This window comes from Antedon bifida, chromosome 4 (assembly GCF_963402885.1).
Source record: "Antedon bifida chromosome 4, ecAntBifi1.1, whole genome shotgun sequence".
In the NCBI taxonomy this organism is placed as follows: Eukaryota; Metazoa; Echinodermata; class Crinoidea; order Comatulida; family Antedonidae; genus Antedon; species Antedon bifida.
In genome coordinates, this window is record NC_136229.1 from 24,767,421 (window position 1) to 24,788,053 (window position 20,633).

The window sequence follows — 20,633 nt, forward strand, 5'->3', positions numbered from 1 at the left end:
ATCGTAAACTAATGTTACTGTATTCTTTTTTTTGTACAGAAAACTGTCAAGATATCGACAATATTGTAAATGGGTTTGTTACTGGTTCAAGTGAACATGGAGGAAGTCTGAGTTTCAGTTGTATAACAGGTTATACACTTGTTGGTAGTGCTGAAGTAAGATGTTACGATGGTCTATATGATAATTTATTACCAATTTGTAGTGGTAAGTTGTTTTTATAAGTATCATTATCTTGTCAAATTCAAATCAAATTGTTCTGAGGGTCCTTAATTATCATCTTTGGCTAGATGGACTACCCTCGTAAATGCTGTTGAAATAAATAACAAAATTTTTTCCCTGTTAAAGGTAAACATTTCAAACAATTTATGACTAACGTAGTAAAATAATACTCAGAATTTGAATTATCTGACTTCTTAATTTTGCAAAATTTAGAACTATTCAATACATAGCATAATTATGTTCTATGGTGAATGACTCTTTTCTTGCATATCTGTTACATTTTCTAATTCCCTATTCTTACAAACTAATTACTTTACCTTAATTCTTCCATTGACAGACAATTGTGATGAAATAGAAAAGATTGAAAATGGAGAAGTGTCGGGAAGTTTTTCACACGGTGGTGTCCTTACATTCAAATGCAACGATGGGTATACACTGGTGGGTTCTCCAGTTCTTGAGTGTACTGACGGTATTTACAACACGGCTTCACCTGTATGTAGAGGTAAGCAATAGTGCATTTTAGTTGATGATAACTATGGACATAACTTACATAAAAATTTAATTGAACGCTACATTTAACAATACTAGTAAAGAACTTCTCTTGGAAATGGTTTCTTGAGTTAACACCATGAACTACTTTTCAGCGAACTGTCGTCCTCTTGACCTTGAGAATGGACGTGTCAACGGAGGTAACAACCATGGTGATAAAGTACGCTTTAGATGTAATGATGGTTACAGTATTGTGGGTCGACCCTCACTTTCATGTAGAGATGGACAGTACAATGGCGAGGCTCCAGTTTGCTATGGTAAATATGTTTGAAATCAGCATTGCTGACTCTTATGGCAGCCCCTGCATCTAGTATCTGCCTTTCCTCTGGGGAAGGTGGCACTGGACGAGAGAAGCCCTTGATCAATGTTAGGACCAATCAAGGTGCTTTAAACAATCCTGGCTTTGTTTGTATCAAACCTGTTAGTGGTGGTTGGTTTCGATTGAATAAAATAAAATAAAATAAATTTTTATTTTAGTTTATAAAATTGTTTTAGTATAAACTAGCAAATTCTAAATAGATGACAATAGTAATCTTTTGAATAAGCCAATTTTGATTAAATGGGTACTTTGTCCACTGACTACTTGGTCATGGTCTAACAAGTTTGTCAGACTGGTGAAATACTCTTGAGTTTTGACTACTTTCAAGCAATGTCTGGACAATGATGGTAAAGGTAATTTTATTATTTTTGAAGCAGAAGAATAGAATTCAACATTTTATTTTCCACTACTTTTGTTTTATAGCCGACTGCACAACACCACCTATCATTCTCAACGCTGAGTTTGTAGGTAATTCAAAACACGGTGATTCATTGTTCTACAGTTGTGTACAGGGCTACACAGCTGTAGGCGTTAACTATACCACGTGTGATGATGGAACATTTGGAGATTTTGACTTTTCTTGTAAAAGTAAGTACATAATTACTAAAAAAAAATTGAATAAACCAAAGAAATACATTATATCAATCCAGTGTATCTGACTAGCAAGGATGCAGTCATATCCAGTGAATCTTCTGCATGGTGTATTTATTTTCAGATGTGATTGCGGTGAATAAATTGATCTTGTTACTGGAAGTTAATGGGAAGTTTGAGTATCTCTATTCCCAGAGTATTGGTTTATCTTTAGGCTCAGGAAGATTATCTTGTACTTATTTTTTTATTATTATGATAACATTCCTTTTTTTTCTTAGAAAATTGTGAGTATCCAGCCCCTCTTGGAAATGGCACTGTGCAGGCTGACACTAATCATGGTGGAATAGCAGTATTCAACTGTGCACCAAGATTTACTCTTGTTGGAGTTTCTGAAACTACTTGTAATGATGGAAATTATGAAGACCCAAATCCAGAATGCTTTTGTGAGTAATGCAGAATTTAAAAAATAAAAAATTAAATTGTCCAGGTTCCAAGTCAATACTTTGTCTTATAAGTGTTGTTAGTTTCTATTAAGTTATAACTAATATATAAATATTTTGATCCGATAGTTTAGATAATATCAATTTTCTCTTACAGTAAACTGTGGTATACCTGTGATACCAAACTCTAAAATAAATGGAAGTGCAGAACATGGAAAGAGTATAGAGGTATCTTGTGACGACATGTTTACGTTGGTAGGGGAACCAACTTTGACCTGTAGCAGTGGAATCTTTGAAAAAGACGATACCATTTGTAGTCGTATGTATACTAATATATATACTGTATAAAAATATATTCAGTAAATTCAATGTTACAGAATCACATGTGTTTCACATGTAACACTTGTATCATACATACCTAACCTTCCATGATACAGCCACAACATGTCATACACACTGTATATAGATACGTAGAGATACAGCACTGAGAATTAGGTGTTCTCATATTGTATGAATACAATATTTAATATTTTGTTCTTCAGCAAACTGTCTACAGCCGGCTCCAATTCAAAATGGACAGGTAGCAGCTGAAGTAGAGCATGGTGGCAGTTCAACATACAGTTGCAATGATGGATTTACACCAGTAGGAAATCTGAAGGTGAAATGTGAATTTGGAAACTACCAAACTGAACCACCAAAATGTTACAGTAAGTCAACTAGTCACAGTGAATATTTAATTTACGGTTGTATTGCCTCATACGATATCATGTATGTATAAGTTAATTCAGAATTTAACTCTAGCTGTCAAAAGAGGAGAGCAATTACCCTATAATAACCTCCTGGATCCAGCCCTGTATACTGAATGTATTTATTGAATTATTGTGTGCGGAGGCATACAAGACATATATGCAACTAAGATAAAACCAGTTTATTACACTGTCTCGGAACCCCTTTGACTTAAACAATCTGTATTCAAATTATTATTACTTATTTTAGAAAATTGTAACAACTCACTGGTAATACCCAATGGACAGTACAGCGGTAGCTTTGATCATGGTGGCTCTATCAACATAACTTGTGATGAAGGCTATACTGCAGTTGGTAAAACATCTAATTTATGTGATGATGGCGAATTTAACCACAAGCCTGCAAAATGTAAAGGTAAGTAATTCAACTATAACTATAAGTGATGTCTCTTTCGTGTTGTTGTTTTTTGTTTGGTTTAGTTTAATCATAAATATAATATCTGTATGGTTTACTTGCACATTCCTTGATTACAGATCTTTCAAGACTTTTTCTACGCTTAGGCTCACAAACTGTCCTATGGCAAAAACAACTTGAATAATTAATATTCCAATATGCCCATTCCAAAATATATTTATTTCAAATCATAATACCAATACTATTTTTGATTTTTTTTTCAGAAAACTGTGCTCCCTTGACTGAAATAGTGAATGGTCAGTTTACTGGTGGTTTTAACCATGGAGATATCATTACTATAACGTGTAATGTGGGCTATTCCATTGTGGGAAAGAAGAAGGTAACATGTAAAGATGGATCCTATAATGCAGAGTTTGCTATTTGTCAAGGTACGTACCATTTATTGTATAATCCTTTAACCAAAGCAATCAAACAGAATCCTGAGCTCTGCAACACGATCAACACAGTACAAGACACAATAGATGAAGAGTACAGTCGATAACATAAGATCAATTGACTGTTACGAGTACCTATCTTGACAAGACAAACTCAGTGTTCTGTTGTTAGATTGCCTTGCGTTAACATACAAGAAAATGGTGGCCAGAATGAATTCAACTGTATCTCTAATACTTTATACATCGAATTTAACAATGATGCATAATTCTTTATGATATTGATAATAGATGACAAATTTCGTTTTTGTAAAAGCTACCAATTAACGGAGTACTTACTCGGACGTTTCGATCTCTATCAGAGATCATTCTCAACTGACTGCGAAGTGTTAATGCAGCTTGGTCATGCTCATACTCCGTTAATTGGTAGCTTTTACAGAAACGAAATTTGTCATCTATACAAAATCGAAGCTAAATGAAGTTTTTCCAAGATATTGATAATGTTATGTTGTTGTCAACAAATTATGACCACCATTTGGAGAATTCATATAATTATGTAATTTCATTTTTATTTACTCCATTTTAATGTTAATTTTATTTTTGTTTTAGCTGATTGCAAAGAACCAGAAGCACTTGTAAATGGTAACATACAAGGAAAATATAAACATAATGATAATATACGCTTTACATGCAATCCTGGATACTCGTTAGTTGGAGTCATAAATACAGTTTGCGAGAATGGACAATACTTAGATCCTAACCCTGTATGCTATGGTAAGTCACGTTCTAACTAGACACATTTTATATATACAAACACATATTGTTGGTGCAAAAGATGATAATAACAAGGCAGTCTAACAACAGTCCTTTGATTTTATGATTGGCTGCAACAAAGTCTGTTCAATATTCTCCGGTTTCTGTTAACCAAATAATTGGCCAATGGAAATTCAGTCAAACTTTTAGGGGGCGTGGAAGTGATCATGTCGCAACCACACATAAAACCTTTGATCTAACTGAGCTGAGCTTTCATTTGTTAGATTGCAACATTTTTAAAACATTTATTAGTATTTTGTAGGAAATATTTTATTATAGCTACAAACCAATAAATTAACAAATAAAAGTAAAAAATATTTTCTATTTTAATTTTCAGAGAACTGTGGCCCATCCCTAGTCATCAGAAACGGCAGATACATTGGATCTCTGAAACATGATGGTGCTATATACGTCATATGTGATGCTGGATTTAGTCTTGAAGGACAGTCTAACATGACATGCTACAATGGACAACTTAGTTCAGAAATGCCAGTTTGTAGAGGTAGGCATTTACATTCTCATGTTTATGAACATTATTTTTAATAGTCAATTTGTCATATCTGAGACTATTACATAATTGTTAATCTTTACAGGTGATTGCACGCAACCTTCAGAATTAATAGATGGTACAATTGTTGCTGATTTGGTTCATGGAGGAGTAACAACATTTAGCTGTAATGAAGGTTTCACTTTAGTTGGTGTTGATAGCTCAGTGTGTTTAGATGGACTTCTGACAGATCCTTCACCTGAATGTTTTGGTAAGTAGGCAGTAGCATGAATAGGTATGTTCCCTGAATAGGGAGGGGTTAGCGTTATTATGTTAACACATATATTTCAACTTTTTATTTTCACAGGAAAGTAAATATGGGTTTCACCAAAGTGGGGAAGGGGTTCTATAATAAACCAAAATGATTGTCAAGAATTATATGTAGACCTATGTATATGTTGAAATCTTGTATTCATCCTAATCTGGATTGACTTGATAACTTTTTATTTGTGAAGAACCAGAATTGGGCTGATCAACATTTTCATTTTTTTGTTTTATTTTCCGTACTATTTATTTAACTAAAAATGTTCATAAAAAATAATATAGAGATTGTTTATACCTTTTCAAATTGTCTTACTTCTTCGGAAGATAATATATTATTATAATAATTAATTATTATCTTCTAGCTAACTGTCCATCAGACAACCTAATTAAAAATGGTCAAATGTCTGGTAGCTTGACTCATGGTCAGAATGCTACATTTACTTGCAATGCTGGGTATACTTTGGTTGGCAACTATGAAATCTCTTGCTATGATGGTCAATATAGTAGTAACATACCCAGCTGTAAACGTAAGTTTTAATTTGGGCTTAATTAATCAAACTTGATAGTACATGTTTAAGAAATATAAATATCCTTCAATTCTACATTTACATTTTTTAATTGTTACATATTTTTTATAGTAAACTGTGCAAAACAAAGTAATCTTGAAAATGGAATCATCAAAAACGATATTACTCATGGTGGTAAAACTTCATACAGATGTTTTGACAACTTTAGTTTGGTTGGGGCTGATGTCGTGTATTGTCAAGATGGAAAATATACAAGTCCTAAACCGACATGCTATGGTAAGAAAATATTTCATATTCTTTCCTAGTGTTTTATCTTTATATTATTCAATAAGGTACAAACAAACCTTTCTTTAAAAGTGTAAACAAAAATGGTTAGTTGATTTATAAACTTGTATATTTCCTTTAGCAAACTGTGAAGCTACAATCAGTATTATAAATGGTAAATACACTGGTACCTTTACTCATGGAGGATCTATTACATTCACATGTGATGTTGGTTATACATTGGTAGGAGAAAGAACAATAACATGTGAAAATGGACAATACAGTTCATCATATGCTGTGTGCAGAGGTAGGCACTTAGTTACTTTCAAATTTTAAACTTCAGTATTTGATGAAACTTTTACAAGTATTTTTTTTAATCAGTCAAAGAGAGAAAATAAAGGAACTCAATAGTCACAGTGCCTGTTTCTGTGGTCAGGTGAAATAATGTTTTTGGAAAATAGAATGTATTGTGAATAATCACAAATTTTTATTCGTCTTCTTTGATGTTTTTACTTTTTCACATATCTTTAATATAATAATGATCAAGGTATTTTCCATATATATTTTAGAAAACTGTGACTCTACAACAAGTGTTGCGAATGGACAAGTATTTGGCAGCTTCATCCATGGAGGTTCTTTTAATATTGTTTGTAACGTTGATTACACACTTGTTGGAGAATCTACAGTTTCTTGTAATAATGGACAGTTTAGTTCAGCTATTGCTGAATGTCGAGGTAAGTCGAAAATACAAATCATTATTACTACTGTATTTTTTAAACTTATATTATTCTATGAGAAAGTAAGAGGTATTAAAATATTGATTACAACCAAATTTTTAAAACACAAATTTATAATGTGTATGTTATGTTTGCCATTTCTTTGTACATTTTAACAGCCAATTGTCAGCCAGCGCCATTTGTTATCAATGGCCGAGTGCAGTCAGACCAATCACATGGAGGCATAACTACCATTACATGTAATGATGGATACACATTAGTTGGTGTTTCAAGTACTATGTGTTTAGATGGACAATATCAAGATTCATTCCCTGTTTGTAGTTGTAAGTAGTACTTTCACAATAGAACGTTAAATATCATTATGTAAACAGGAATCTGACTAACTATTCATTAGAATTATAGTTTGCTATAATTTACTAACAAAATGTGTTTTTTCTAGCTAACTGCGTGGCTTCCATCAGTATTGTAAATGGTCAGTATTCTGGTAGCTTTACACACGGAGGATCCATTACATTCACATGTGATGTTGGTTATACATTAGTAGGAGAATCAACAATAACTTGTGATAATGGACAATATAGCTCATCATATGCTGAATGTAAAGGTAGGTTACCTATTTTACCAACTTTAAAGTTTTAACTACGTTTCAAGATTACTACTCCAAATACCCTTTAAAATTGTCTTTTTTTTTTCATTTTCAGCAAACTGTGACTCCACAACAAGTGTTGCGAATGGACAAGTATTTGGCAGCTTCATCCATGGAGGTTCTTTTAATATTGTTTGTAACGTTGATTACACACTTGTTGGAGAATCTACAGTTTCTTGTAAAAATGGACAGTTTAGTTCAGCTATTGCTGAATGTAGAGGTACGTTTAAAATACAAATTATTAATATTATTAGGCCTACTGTATTTCTTGAAAAAATGAAATTATTGGTAAATCAATTGATATACTCTGTCGAGTTGTGGTGTGGCTATATTTTTTCAGTGACTCTGCCATATATCCTATTTCTTCTGTACCGACATGCTCTTTTAGAAATTGTGTAATTAAACAACATTAATTGTGATGATTGTCTTGATCGACTTTAAGTTTATCGCATGACTGAAATAAAGTAAGCATTTACAAAATGTTTGTTGCATCAGATTTGCCATGCACAACTTCAAACCAAAAATTTCAAAATGTTTACTTTATGTTTGCATTTTGACAGCCAATTGTCAGCCAGCGCCACTTGTTATCAATGGTCAAGTAAATTCAGACCAATCCCATGGAGGAATAACTACCATTACATGTAATGATGGATACACATTAGTTGGTGTTTCAAGTACTATGTGTTTAGATGGACAATATCAAGATGCATTCCCTGTTTGTAGTTGTAAGTACTTTCACGATACAATATTGTATAGTATATGTAAACTGGAATCTGAATGTCTTCTATTCATTAAAATAATTGGTTATAATTTATTAACAAAAGTTTGATTTGTCTAGCTAACTGCGAGTCGTCCATCAGTATTGTAAATGGTCAGTATTCTGGTAGCTTTACTCATGGAGGATCTATTACATTCACATGTGATGTTGGTTATACTTTAGTAGGAGAAACAACAATAACATGTGAAAATGGACAATACAGCTCATCATATGCAGTGTGTAAAGGTAGGGAAATTATTATTAGAAGTCTCGCTGTATACAGGTACACATTTGGTACTAAAATTATGTTGCACGTTGTCAAGTAGTTTATATATAAGAGCATGTTGTAACACAGTGGACTAATATTCATTTGGTCATATTTGCAATTATGCTTAACTTCGACCGACATTTGATGGAAGTATAATTATTAATGTTGATGAAGTTTATGGAAGTGAGTGAGTATCATGCTGACTATGATGCAATGTTGATAGTGATAATTGTGATAACAATGACGACCTTGTTGATAAACATTGACATCAATATCATCAATGAAGGAGAAACAATTGTCCATTTGCAACAGAGGTGACTGTTATGACGATATTTATGATAAATTATGACGGACCGTGATATCGACATTGATAGATCACCAATTGAATAACTTTTGAAAATATTTTAACATCTACAAATACATGATTTCTTGTTCACTTTAAGTGCTTCCCTTTAATCCTCTGACTGAATACACATCTTGTTTGTATGACTTGTTCACTTGTACTAATGCATGTTTGTGAGTTTGATACATATAGACCATTTTGCTGTAAATTGCCTCCAAGATTTCCAAGAAGCAATCAATAACAAATTGAAAAGTTTGTAATATAACCTAGCAACCACCATTACGTATTTCTGGTAGCATAATGAGCAGCCACACATAATACTGATGTTCAAAATGTACTCAATCTTACCTTTGACATTGTACCGATGTTAGGCTTTCTATTTAAACAAAGAAGTATAACGGTATACGAGTATTTGTATACAGGGTTTCTTTATCCCAGAAGTATCTTATTGTGGTGCGGTCCATTACTGCAATAATACAAAAAAGCAACATAAATTACTTACAAAAGTTTTCTTTACAAAACTTAAATCAGGTCACAAAATGGTCTATACGTATTAGTGATATCACTTGTGGTAGTTTTATTTTATTTGTTGCACTTTACATGTTTAAACAACTTACAGCTGATTGTGAACCGATTGTTCAGTTTGCAAATGGTGACGTATCTGGTTCCTTCATGCATGATGGGAGAGTAAAATTCACATGCAACGAGGGTTACAGGTTGGAAGGCAAAAAAAAACTCATTTGTAACGATGGCCAATATGACTATGATGTGCCAGTTTGTAATGGTATGAAGTTCACAAATAATTTTGTTGTATAGACCTGGAATTGTGGAAAATAACAAACCAAAAAAATAGACAGATACATAATAATATAATGTGATTCAAAAATAAAAATGTTATACCGTAAATAATCGATAAGCACAGCATATGATCTACTTGCGGAAGATTTTTTAATTTGCTTAAAGCCTGGTTTCCATAAAATCGCTACACCGTCGCTACAGCGTTTCCATTAATATCGCTACACGCGCAGATGTCGCCGACGCAATCGGGAAGGCTCCCCGATTCATCGAAGTCATATCGGCGATGAATCGTATACGCGTACCAAAGAATATTTTGCGCTCGCGTACTAGATCCTCAATAAATTCTAGCGTTTCCATAGAATCGCTACGCTCTGTCGTGTAGCGATTTTATGGAAACCAGGCTTAATATAACCAGAAAAAAAGCTAAATAGGTCTAACCAATAAGTTACTTACAACAAAGGTTTTATTAATCAAAATCTATCATGCGCAGTCAAATAAGCGCACATTGGAAAACATTCGCAGTGCTTTTTTGGTCATTTACGGTATGCATATACTTTAATTGAGTAATTTTGAAATTAATTTACTACTTTTGATATCAACTTGAAAATGGTTAGCTGCATGGAAATAGATTTACTGATTGTATTGTTTTTCACAATGTCTCACTAAACTACCTTATAACTGTACTACACCATGTGAGCATAACTTCATGTCTACATATATCATAAACAATGTGCTAAAAATGTCATGATGTTAATTTTGTTTGTTCACATACCACTGTAGGTCAAAATTGTACACAAATATACACCGTTTAATTTTTAATTTTTAATAAATCTTTCACATTATTTCAATTGTACTGTATGTCAGTTATTCTAGTTTGCCATGTTATTTATTACAAATTTATAATGTATGCAATTTTCATCATCTTATTTCTTACTGTATGATCAATTTCATTGGTTTAGAGTTAGTGAACTTCTCCACGCATTGGTACCCTAGTATTCCTAATAAATTTGATTTCCAAAATGTGTTGAAATGTATAAAGTCACGTTCTCTCCCGGTCTGAACTTGTAAGAAACCAATAGAAAAATTGTAAATTAATATTCTCATAATTTATTTCATATATCAGCCAATTGTCAAAGGATGCAACTGCTGAACGGTAAAGTAATTTTCAAAGCAAAGCACGGATCTGTTAGCACATTTGTTTGCGATGAAGGATATACACTTGTTGGACCTAGCAGTACAGTGTGTGATAATGGACAATTCACAGACAAACTGCCAGTTTGTGAAGGTTTGTAATTTTCAGATTGGTCATTTCTAAAATCAATTCTCCAAATGTATTTCGAACACTTCTGTTTTGTGCAAAACAAATGAAGACATGTTAAAGAATATCAGATGGTTATTTTGGCTCCTGAACTGTTAATCTGTGAGGCAAATATAGATTAAGTTACAATAATATTCGACACTGAATGTTCATAAACTTTAGCAGAATGTTTAATCATAAATGCATTATATATTTCAAGGTACCATATATTATTGGTGTATGTTACTTATTTCCATTTATTTTTTGTTATAGCTAACTGTGAGTCATCCATCAGCATTGTAAATGGTCAGTACTCTGGTAGCTTTACTCATGGAGGATCCATTACATTCACATGTGATGTTGGTTATACATTGGTAGGAGAAACAACAATAACATGTGAAAATGGACAATACAGCTCATCATATGCTGAATGTAAAGGTAGGTTATCTATTTTATCAACTATAAAGTTTCAACTACGTTCCATCAAAGATTACTTTAAACATTTTCATTATTATTTTCAGCAAACTGTGACTCTACAACAAGTGTTGAGAATGGACAAATATTTGGCAGCTTCATCCACGGAGGTTCTTTTAATATTGTATGTAACGTTGATTACACACTTGTTGGAGAATCTACAGTTTCTTGTAATAATGGACGGTTTAGTTCAGCTATTGCTGAATGTCGAGGTAAGAAGGGATGTTACATTTATAAGATAAGATAATTTATTTAGGCTAGTTATTTGTTTGTTTATAGTATTAGATATGTGTATGTATGACTGTATGAATTAATAGTTAAATTAATAATTTATTCTAGCCAACTGCCAGCCAGGGCCTCTTATTATCAATGGTCAAGTAAAGTCAGACCTATCTCATGGAGGCATAACTACCTTTACATGTTTCGATGGATATACATTAGTTGGTGTTTCAAGTACTGTGTGTTTAGATGGACAATATCAAGATGCCTTCCCTGTTTGTAATTGTAAGTACTTTCATAATATTATCTATATTAAAATAGCACAAATATTAAATGTGTTACTCTATCTCTTGCCCTGTTTTAGCTAGGGCACTTGTTAGAACTGTAATTTTTGCTAAAATAGTATTTTTTAGATCAATTAGATCACAGAGAAGTATTTGATATATTATAATATGTGAAAAATATTTTTTATGTACCTTAGTCAAAATTGCACACTAAATGCATTTGTGTATCCTTTCCCCAGCCAACTGTGAGTCGTCCATCAGTATTGTAAACGGTCAGTACACTGGTAGCTTTACTCATGGAGGATCCATTACATTCATGTGTGATGTTGGTTATACATTAGTAGGAGAAACAACAATAACTTGTGATAATGGACAATATAGCTCATCATATGCGGAATGCAAAGGTAGTTGTTAATTTAATGTATATGTTTGTCCTACTCTGACGTAAGTATATTGGGTACACTGACACAAAATTAAGTAATTCGCACCTGAGAATTAATTTTGTAAAAGTGTTCTCAATGTAGGACAAATTACACATCAGAGTAGGGCAAAAAAGCTGACCAATTCCTCAACTCCCTGATCATGCAAAGCTACTCCACAGCAGATAAATGCAATTACAATCCAGTTGGTATATCTGGTTCACCCAAGTAATGTCTATGTACCATAGTCACAATTGTATAATGTATTTATGTGTCCTTTTTCCAGCTAACTGTGAGTCCTCCATCATTATTGCAAACGGTGGGTACTCTGGTAGAAATACTCATGGAGGATCTATTACATTCATATGTAATGATGGTTATACGTTGGTAGGAGAAAGAACAATAACATGTGATAATGGACAATATAGCTCTTCATATGCTGAATGCAAAGGTACAGTTTTTTGAACAAATTATTTTGTACAAACTGCTTATTTCAACCATAGATGACGTTCGTGATTCAATTGATTTCTATTCACGAATACGAGCTATCAAGATTCTTTTAAATTATTGCAACATCACTCCAACTAAGCATTAAACTTTCATTATTCTTTCAGCAAACTGTGACTCTTCAACAAGTGTTGCGAATGGACAAATATTTGGCAGCTTCATTGATGGAGGTTCTATTAATATTGTATGTAACTTTGGTTACACACTTGTTGGAGAATCTACAGTTTCTTGTAATAATGGACAATTTAGTTCAGCTATTGCTGAATGTCGACGTAAGAAATTACAATTACTAATTCTTTAACCAGAATACTTAAATTCTATTTTAGGTTTTTATAAAATAATATTTCGAAATCTACACGTAATATTAATATAAAATGGTGATATCAAGATTTTATCTGTTTATTTTAAAGAATATTCAAGAGAAAATTAAATGTATTAGAATTACCTTTATTTTACTAGGCCAAAGTTCTCAAAGGTTTTGTTTACTAAACCAACAATGGTTTTGGTTGTCTATGCATATGAAACTTACCTGTATAGACTCGAAATACCATTTCCCCAAATATACATCTTGAAAGGAATATGGATAAGTCCTGACAACGTACCAATTTATATAAATGTCTTTCATACTGACATAGTCCTTTCGCTGTATACTGTTTCAATGATACTGGGTCATACAGTTTCTTCCTTCCAGTGTGATATGCCCTTCCAAAGATTAATTTCCTTGTAGCCAAGAAATGTAATCGCTTTTCAGTATTCCACAGGACTGAAATAAAATAAAGTAAACATTTAGATTTTTGTTTCTTAAAAAAATTGTCAAATTAAAGTCATCAGAGTAGAATTGGTTGATCCCCAACTTCTATATATAAAAAATGCTAGTATGTATAACTACCTTTGACTTATAGTTAATTGTCAGACACCGTCGCCTGTCATTAATGGTCGGGTGGAGTCAAACCAATCCCATGGAGGCATAACTACCATTACATGTTTCGATGGATACACATTAGTTGGTGTTTCAAGTACTATGTGTTTAGATGGACAATATCAAGATGCATTCCCTGTTTGTAGTTGTAAGTATTATTACGATATCAATATTAAAATAGCGGTAACCTGAAATGTGTTACTCTATCTCTGGCCCTGCTGGAGCACCTTCTGCTATGTTAGAAGTGCAATTGTTGCTAAAAAGATATTTTTTAGATCAATTTCATAACAATCGGGTAAAAGAGAAGTAAATCATAAATGTGGGAAAGATCTTTCATAACAATTATTTCTACATACAGGTACCTTAGCCAAAAAATGCACATTATTTAAATCTAAATGCATGTTTGTGTGTCCTCTCCCCAGCTGACTGTGAATCATCCATCAGTATTGTAAACGGTCAGTATTCCGGTAACTTTATTCACGGAGGATCTATTACATTCACATGTGACGTTGGTTATACATTGGTAGGAGAATCAACAATAACTTGTGATAATGGACAATACAGCTCATCATATGCTGTGTGTAGAGGTATGTATGCAATGTCTTGACAAACGTATTATAATTTTAATATTAGTTGCACATTTGTTCATTGCTTGAACGTTTTAGGCATTGACATTTATGTGCCATTTAAATGATATATGATAAAACTTTCTCCATAGCTAACTGCGAGTCATCTATAAGTATTGTAAATGGTCAGTATTCTGGTAGCTTTACTCATGGGGGATCCATTACATTCACATGTGATGTTGGTTATACATTGGTTGGAGAAAGAACAATAACGTGTGATAATGGTCAATACAGCTCATCATATGCGGAATGTAAAGGTACAGTTATTTTACAAATTTTTTTGTACAAACTGCTTATTTCGACCATAGATGACATCCATGTTTCAATTGATTTCTATTCAGGAATTAAGATTCTTTAAAGTACCAACATCACTCTAACTAAGCATTAAACTTTTATTATTCTTTCAGCAAACTGTGACTCTACAACAAGTGTTGCGAATGGACAAGTATTTGGCAGCTTCATCCATGGAGGTTCTTTTAATATTGTATGTAACTTTGGTTACACACTTGTTGGAGAATCTACAGTTTCTTGTAATAATGGACAATTTAGTTCAGCTATTGCTGAATGTCGACGTAAGTTAAAATTACTAATTGTTTAATCCGAATGCTTTTTGTTTTTTATAAAATAATATTTCTAAACCTACAGGTAATATTAATATAAAATGATTATGACAAGATTTTATATGTTAATTTTAAAGAATATGAAAGTAAAATGTATTAGAATTACCTCTTATTATACTCGGCCAAGTTCCTCAAAGGTTTTGATTACACAAACCATTAATGGTTTTGGTTGTATATGAGTAAGATACTTACCTGTATAAACTCTAAATATGCCATTTCCCCAAATATACCTCTTAAAGGAAAATGGAAATTCCTGATGACTTAACGATTTGTATAAATGTCTTTCACGCATGAAATCGTCCTTTCGATGCATACTGTTTCAATGACACAGGGTCATACAGTTTCTTCCTTCCAGTGTGACATGCTCTTCCAAAGATTCATTGTCTTGTAGCCAAGACATTTCAGTATTCCACAGGACTGAAATAAATAAAGTAAACATGTTTCTTAAGAAATATTTCTAATTAAAGTCATCGGAGTAAAATTGATTGATCCACGACTTGTATCTATAAAAAATGCTAGACTATATATGTATAACTAACTAACCTTTGACTTATAGTTAATTGTCAGACACCGTCGCCTGTCATTAATGGTCGGGTGGAGTCAAACCAATCCCATGGAGGCATAACTACCATTACATGTTTCGATGGATACACATTAGTTGGTGTTTCAAGTACTATGTGTTTAGATGGACAATATCAAGATGCATTCCCTGTTTGTAGTTGTAAGTACTATCACGATATCAATATTAAAATAGCGGTAACCTGAAATGTGTTACTCTATCTCTGGCCCTGCTGCAGCACCTTCTGCTATGTTAGAACTGCAATTGTTGCTAAAAAGATATTTTTTAGATCAATTTCATAACAATCGGGTAAAAGAGAAGTAAATCATATATGTGGGAGAGATCTTTCATAACAATTATTTCTACATACAGGTACCTTAGCCAAAAAATGCACATTTATTTAAATCTAAATGCATGTTTGTGTGTCCTCTCCTCAGCTGACTGTGAATCATCCATCAGTATTGTAAACGGTCAGTATTCCGGTAACTTTATTCACGGAGGATCCATTACATTCACCTGTGACGTTGGTTATACATTGGTAGGAGAATCAACAATAACTTGTGATAATGGACAATACAGCTCATCATATGCTGTGTGTAGAGGTATGTATGCAATGTCTTGACAAACGTATTATAATTTTAATATTAGTTGCACATTTGTTCATTGCTTGAACGTTTTAGGCATTGACATTTATGTGCCATTTAAATGATATATGATAAAACTTTCTCCATAGCTAACTGCGAGTCATCTATAAGTATTGTAAATGGTCAGTATTCTGGTAGCTTTACTCATGGGGGATCTATTACATTCACATGTGATGTTGGTTATACATTGGTAGGAGAAAGAACAATAACGTGTGATAATGGTCAATACAGCTCATCATATGCGGAATGTAAAGGTACAGTTATTTTACAAATTGTTTTGTACAAACTGCTTATCTCAACCATAGATGACATCCATGTTTCAATTGATTTCTATTCAGGAATTAAGATTCTTTTAAGTACCAACATCACTCTAACTAAGCATTAAACTTTCATTATTCTTCAGCAAACTGTGATTCTACAACAAGTGTTGCGAATGGACAAGTATTTGGCAGCTTCATCCATGGACGTTCTTTTAATATTGTATGTAACTTTGGTTACACACTTGTTGGAGAATCTACAGTTTTTTGTAATAATGGACAATTTAGTTCAGCTATTGCTGAATGTCGACGTAAGTTAAAATTACTAATAGTTTAATCCGAATGCTTTTTGTTTTTTATAAAATAATATTTCTAAACCTACAGGTAATATTAATATAAAATGATTATGACAAGATTTTATATGTTAATTTTAAAGAATATGAAAGTAAAATGTATTAGAATTACCTTGATTATACTCGACCAAGTTCCTCAAAGGTTTTGATTACACAAACCATCAATGGTTTTTGTTGTCTATGAGTAAGATACTTACCTGTATAAACTCTAAATATGCCATTCCCCCAAATATACCTCTTAAAGGAAAATGGAAAGTCCTGACGACGTAACGATTTGTATAAATGTCTTTCACGCATGAAATCGCCCTTTCGATGCATACTGTTTCAATGACACGGGGTCATACAGTTTCTTCCTTTCAGTGTGACATGCTCTTCCAAAGATTCATTGTCTTGTAGCCAAGACATTTCACTATTCCACAGGACTGAAAAAAATAAAGTAAACATGTTTCTTAAGAAATATTTCTAATTAAAGTCTTTGGAGTAGAATTGATTGATCCATGACTTGTATCTTATGTATAACCTAACCTTTCACTTATAGTTAATTGTCTGACACCGTCGCCTGTCATTAATGGTCGGGTGGAGTCAAACCAATCCCATGGAGGCATAACTACCATTACATGTTTCGATGGGTACACATTAGTTGGTGTTTCAAGTACTGTGTGTTTAGATGGACAATATCAAGATGCATTCCCTGTTTGCTATGGTAATACAAATGACAATAAAATATTGTAATACATACATCCGTCTTTCTCTAAATCAAGCAATGATAATGATATCTGTTTTTCCAATTTTCAAATTTGAAAAAAAAAGACAAAAATAATGCTGTACAAAACTTACATGTGCAATATCATTTTAATGGTTTTTGTTTTAGACTATTTGTCCACGAATCCCTCTCACAATATAGATCAACATTCATGTTTACCCGAAGGTCTATTTTTTATTTGAACAATAGTACAAAATGTTAATTACTATTTTTATTAAAATATTTTAAATTTTTAACAGTTTATAAAAATATTCAACATTCTTGTTTTGAAGCATACTTTCATCTATTTTAATTATTTAATTTGTTATTGTCTTGATGTTTTAATTATGTAAATATTTTGTTATGTATAATTGCCAAAGGTTAAATTTTCAGTTTATGGGCAATAATCTTGAAGGTATGGGCAATAATCTTGAAGGTTAAAACAATTGAAATAATGATGGCACAAGAAAATCTTCTCACAAATAAATATTCTCCTATCTTCAGCTAACTGTGAGTCTTCCATCAGTATTGTAAATGGTCAGTACTCTGGTAGCTTTACTCACGGAGGATCCATTACATTCACATGTGATGTTGGTAATACATTGGTAGGAGAAACAACAATAACTTGTGATAATGGACAATACAGCTCATCATATGCAGTGTGTAAAGGTAAGTTTATATCTATTTTTAATGTGGATGCAAGGTTTATAATAATTGACTTAATGATATAGCAGCAAGGAATGACAGTTTATTAACTTAGTTAGACAATTGAATATTTAAATGAATTGATGAAACAATGATGATAAGAATTTATGATGGCAAATTTTTGATGAAAATTGACAATGACTGTGTTACTATTTTCAGCAAATTGCTTCCCATTGGCTGGCATCGAAAATGGAAGTGTGACAGGAGGGTTTAATCACAATGATCGTGTTACAATTATATGTAATGATGGGTTTACATTAGTTGGCCTAAACCAAGCATTTTGTGATGACGGACTATATAGCAATGCACTTGGTACCTGTTATGGTAAGTGAAATATGTATACTTTGTGCATACGTTAAGTTACACAATGGATTGAACTACTAATCATTTACTATACAACGTTAAATTTTTGGAAAAAATGACATTCAAAAAATTCATAGTCTTCTTCTTCATCTTCTTCAATTTTAAGGAGCAAACTTCATAGTTGAAGGCTACTGCTCCACTAAGGGTCCCATTGTGACATCGGCAGCCAACTACGGCGCCAATTCGTCTGTCCACGACAGTGTGTGTGTATGAATGAACTAGTACACCGGGGTAACCCCCTACTCGTCTCGAAAGATGTACTAGGTTCTTTAAAGTGCACATGAGCCAGATGTACACTGGACCTACGGTTTATAGTCCTTATCCGAGAAGACTTGTTCTACCACCAGAACCATGGAGCGAGTGAGCCTCGAACCCTTGCCAATGTTATGGCTATGGATTTCGGTTCCACTGTCTTAACCGCTCGGCCACACTCACTCGATAGTAAAAGTAAATTTTTGGTTTTGACAAATTTACATCATTATACTTTCATTATAAAGTGTACAGTATAAGCATCAATACTGGTATAAAAATATTGGTATTATTAAATGGCAGCAATCCATTTTGTATGTTAAAAAAAAACAGCGTCATCCTCCAACAAAAAGTTTAAAGATGTATTGTCCCCCTGAAAAAATATTTTTGTTGTTGAATACGCCATTTTAATATCATATAATAGTTATCCACTTTGACCAAAAATTGGATCGAAAAAAAAATTATTTACCTGAAAAAACTGTAATTTAAACCAACAAATAGTCAAATTGGCTGCCAGTCAATGGATTTTTGGTTGAATTTATACATTTATTTTGACATTTTATAAATGAAAACATAATTTTTTTTTTCTATGTAAGTGATTAACTTGATTAAAACTACAAAATAACCTATTCAAATTCAAATAATCTTCATTTTTCATGTTTTTGGGGGACAATACATCTTGAATGTTTCTAAAATTTTTGTGTGTTTTTGTTGTGTTGGTATGCATAGGTAATATTTAATTTGTCATCATAACATTATCTTACCACACAATACTGTATAGACACTTAGAAATTGTTCATGAAATTTCTTAAAATTTGTAGGTAATTGTGCTAATATGACTGTCAATATATTTATTCTTTCAGCAAACTGTGACTCTACAACAAGTGTTGTGAATGGACAAGTATTTGGCAGCTTCATCCATGGAGGTTCTTTTAATATTGTATGTAACTTTGGTTACACACTTGTTGGAGAATCTACAGTTTCTTGTAATAATGGACAGTTTAGTTCAGCTATTGCTGAATGTCGACGTAAGTTATTTCATCAGATTTCTTAAGATGTTTGAAGTTTTAATTATATTATATTAATAATATTTCAAAATTTAAAAATAATATTAGTTTAAAGTAATAATTCTAGATTTTAACTGTTCATTATAAACTATTTAAAGATTATTTAAAAGAAGGTAGATTTTATTAGAATTACCTTGATGTAGTCTGCTGATTTTCTCAAATTTTGCTGGATCATACAGTCTCTTCCTACCCTTATTGACTTGCTCTTCCAAATATTCATTTACTCGAAGCCAGGACATGTAATCAACTTCCACGTGGCTGAAAAGAAAGTAGAGTAAACATTTATATAAAAATATCAAATTAAAATCCTCATCAGTGAATAATTGATTGATCAACCAAAATTAGAAAATGGTTTATGCTATACATATAACGACTTGCTGTGTAATGTCAATCTCAATGTCATTTTTACCATATTGTTTAAATAAAATATTAGTGTATCGCATAACTAGAAATGAGTTTCCTTTACCATTTTGATAGTTAATTGTCAGACACCGTCGCCTGTCATTAATGGTCGGGTGGAGTCAAACCAATCCCATGGAGGCATAACTACTTTTACATGTTTCGATGGATACACATTAGTTGGCGTTTCAAGTACTGTGTGTTTAGATGGACAATATCAAGATGCATTCCCTGTTTGCTATGGTAAGAACACAAA

The 20,633-nt window shown here is 32.5% G+C and overlaps 1 protein-coding gene across 3 annotated transcripts in view; it reads left to right on the forward strand.

Annotated features, from left to right (window-relative positions):
• The window catches only part of LOC144840681 (CUB and sushi domain-containing protein 3-like), a 38,257-nt gene that overhangs the window by 9,861 nt on the left and 7,763 nt on the right, over positions 1-20,633 (forward strand). For 2 of the 3 annotated variants that reach the window (XM_078696632.1, XM_078696633.1), the window contains exons 19-58: positions 40-204; positions 557-721; positions 864-1,025; positions 1,511-1,675; positions 1,957-2,121; positions 2,276-2,437; positions 2,661-2,825; positions 3,115-3,279; positions 3,543-3,707; positions 4,320-4,484; positions 4,861-5,025; positions 5,117-5,281; positions 5,697-5,861; positions 5,973-6,137; positions 6,268-6,432; positions 6,695-6,859; positions 7,021-7,185; positions 7,302-7,466; positions 7,564-7,728; positions 8,069-8,233; positions 8,347-8,511; positions 9,496-9,660; positions 10,798-10,959; positions 11,245-11,409; positions 11,493-11,657; positions 11,785-11,949; positions 12,188-12,352; positions 12,654-12,818; positions 12,982-13,146; positions 13,777-13,941; positions 14,216-14,380; positions 14,512-14,676; positions 14,827-14,991; positions 15,596-15,760; positions 16,036-16,200; positions 16,332-16,496; positions 16,646-16,810; positions 17,391-17,555; positions 18,099-18,263; positions 18,459-18,623. In XM_078696632.1, coding sequence (XP_078552758.1) covers positions 40-204; positions 557-721; positions 864-1,025; positions 1,511-1,675; positions 1,957-2,121; positions 2,276-2,437; positions 2,661-2,825; positions 3,115-3,279; positions 3,543-3,707; positions 4,320-4,484; positions 4,861-5,025; positions 5,117-5,281; positions 5,697-5,861; positions 5,973-6,137; positions 6,268-6,432; positions 6,695-6,859; positions 7,021-7,185; positions 7,302-7,466; positions 7,564-7,728; positions 8,069-8,233; positions 8,347-8,511; positions 9,496-9,660; positions 10,798-10,959; positions 11,245-11,409; positions 11,493-11,657; positions 11,785-11,949; positions 12,188-12,352; positions 12,654-12,818; positions 12,982-13,146; positions 13,777-13,941; positions 14,216-14,380; positions 14,512-14,676; positions 14,827-14,991; positions 15,596-15,760; positions 16,036-16,200; positions 16,332-16,496; positions 16,646-16,810; positions 17,391-17,555; positions 18,099-18,263; positions 18,459-18,623 — 6,591 coding nt within the window. Of the gene's footprint in view, positions 1-39; positions 205-556; positions 722-863; positions 1,026-1,510; positions 1,676-1,956; positions 2,122-2,275; positions 2,438-2,660; positions 2,826-3,114; positions 3,280-3,542; positions 3,708-4,319; positions 4,485-4,860; positions 5,026-5,116; positions 5,282-5,696; positions 5,862-5,972; positions 6,138-6,267; positions 6,433-6,694; positions 6,860-7,020; positions 7,186-7,301; positions 7,467-7,563; positions 7,729-8,068; positions 8,234-8,346; positions 8,512-9,495; positions 9,661-10,797; positions 10,960-11,244; positions 11,410-11,492; positions 11,658-11,784; positions 11,950-12,187; positions 12,353-12,653; positions 12,819-12,981; positions 13,147-13,776; positions 13,942-14,215; positions 14,381-14,511; positions 14,677-14,826; positions 14,992-15,595; positions 15,761-16,035; positions 16,201-16,331; positions 16,497-16,645; positions 16,811-17,390; positions 17,556-18,098; positions 18,264-18,458; positions 18,624-19,774; positions 19,940-20,455; positions 20,621-20,633 lie in introns of all 3 variants that reach the window. The other variant, XM_078696631.1, reaches the window with a different exon arrangement.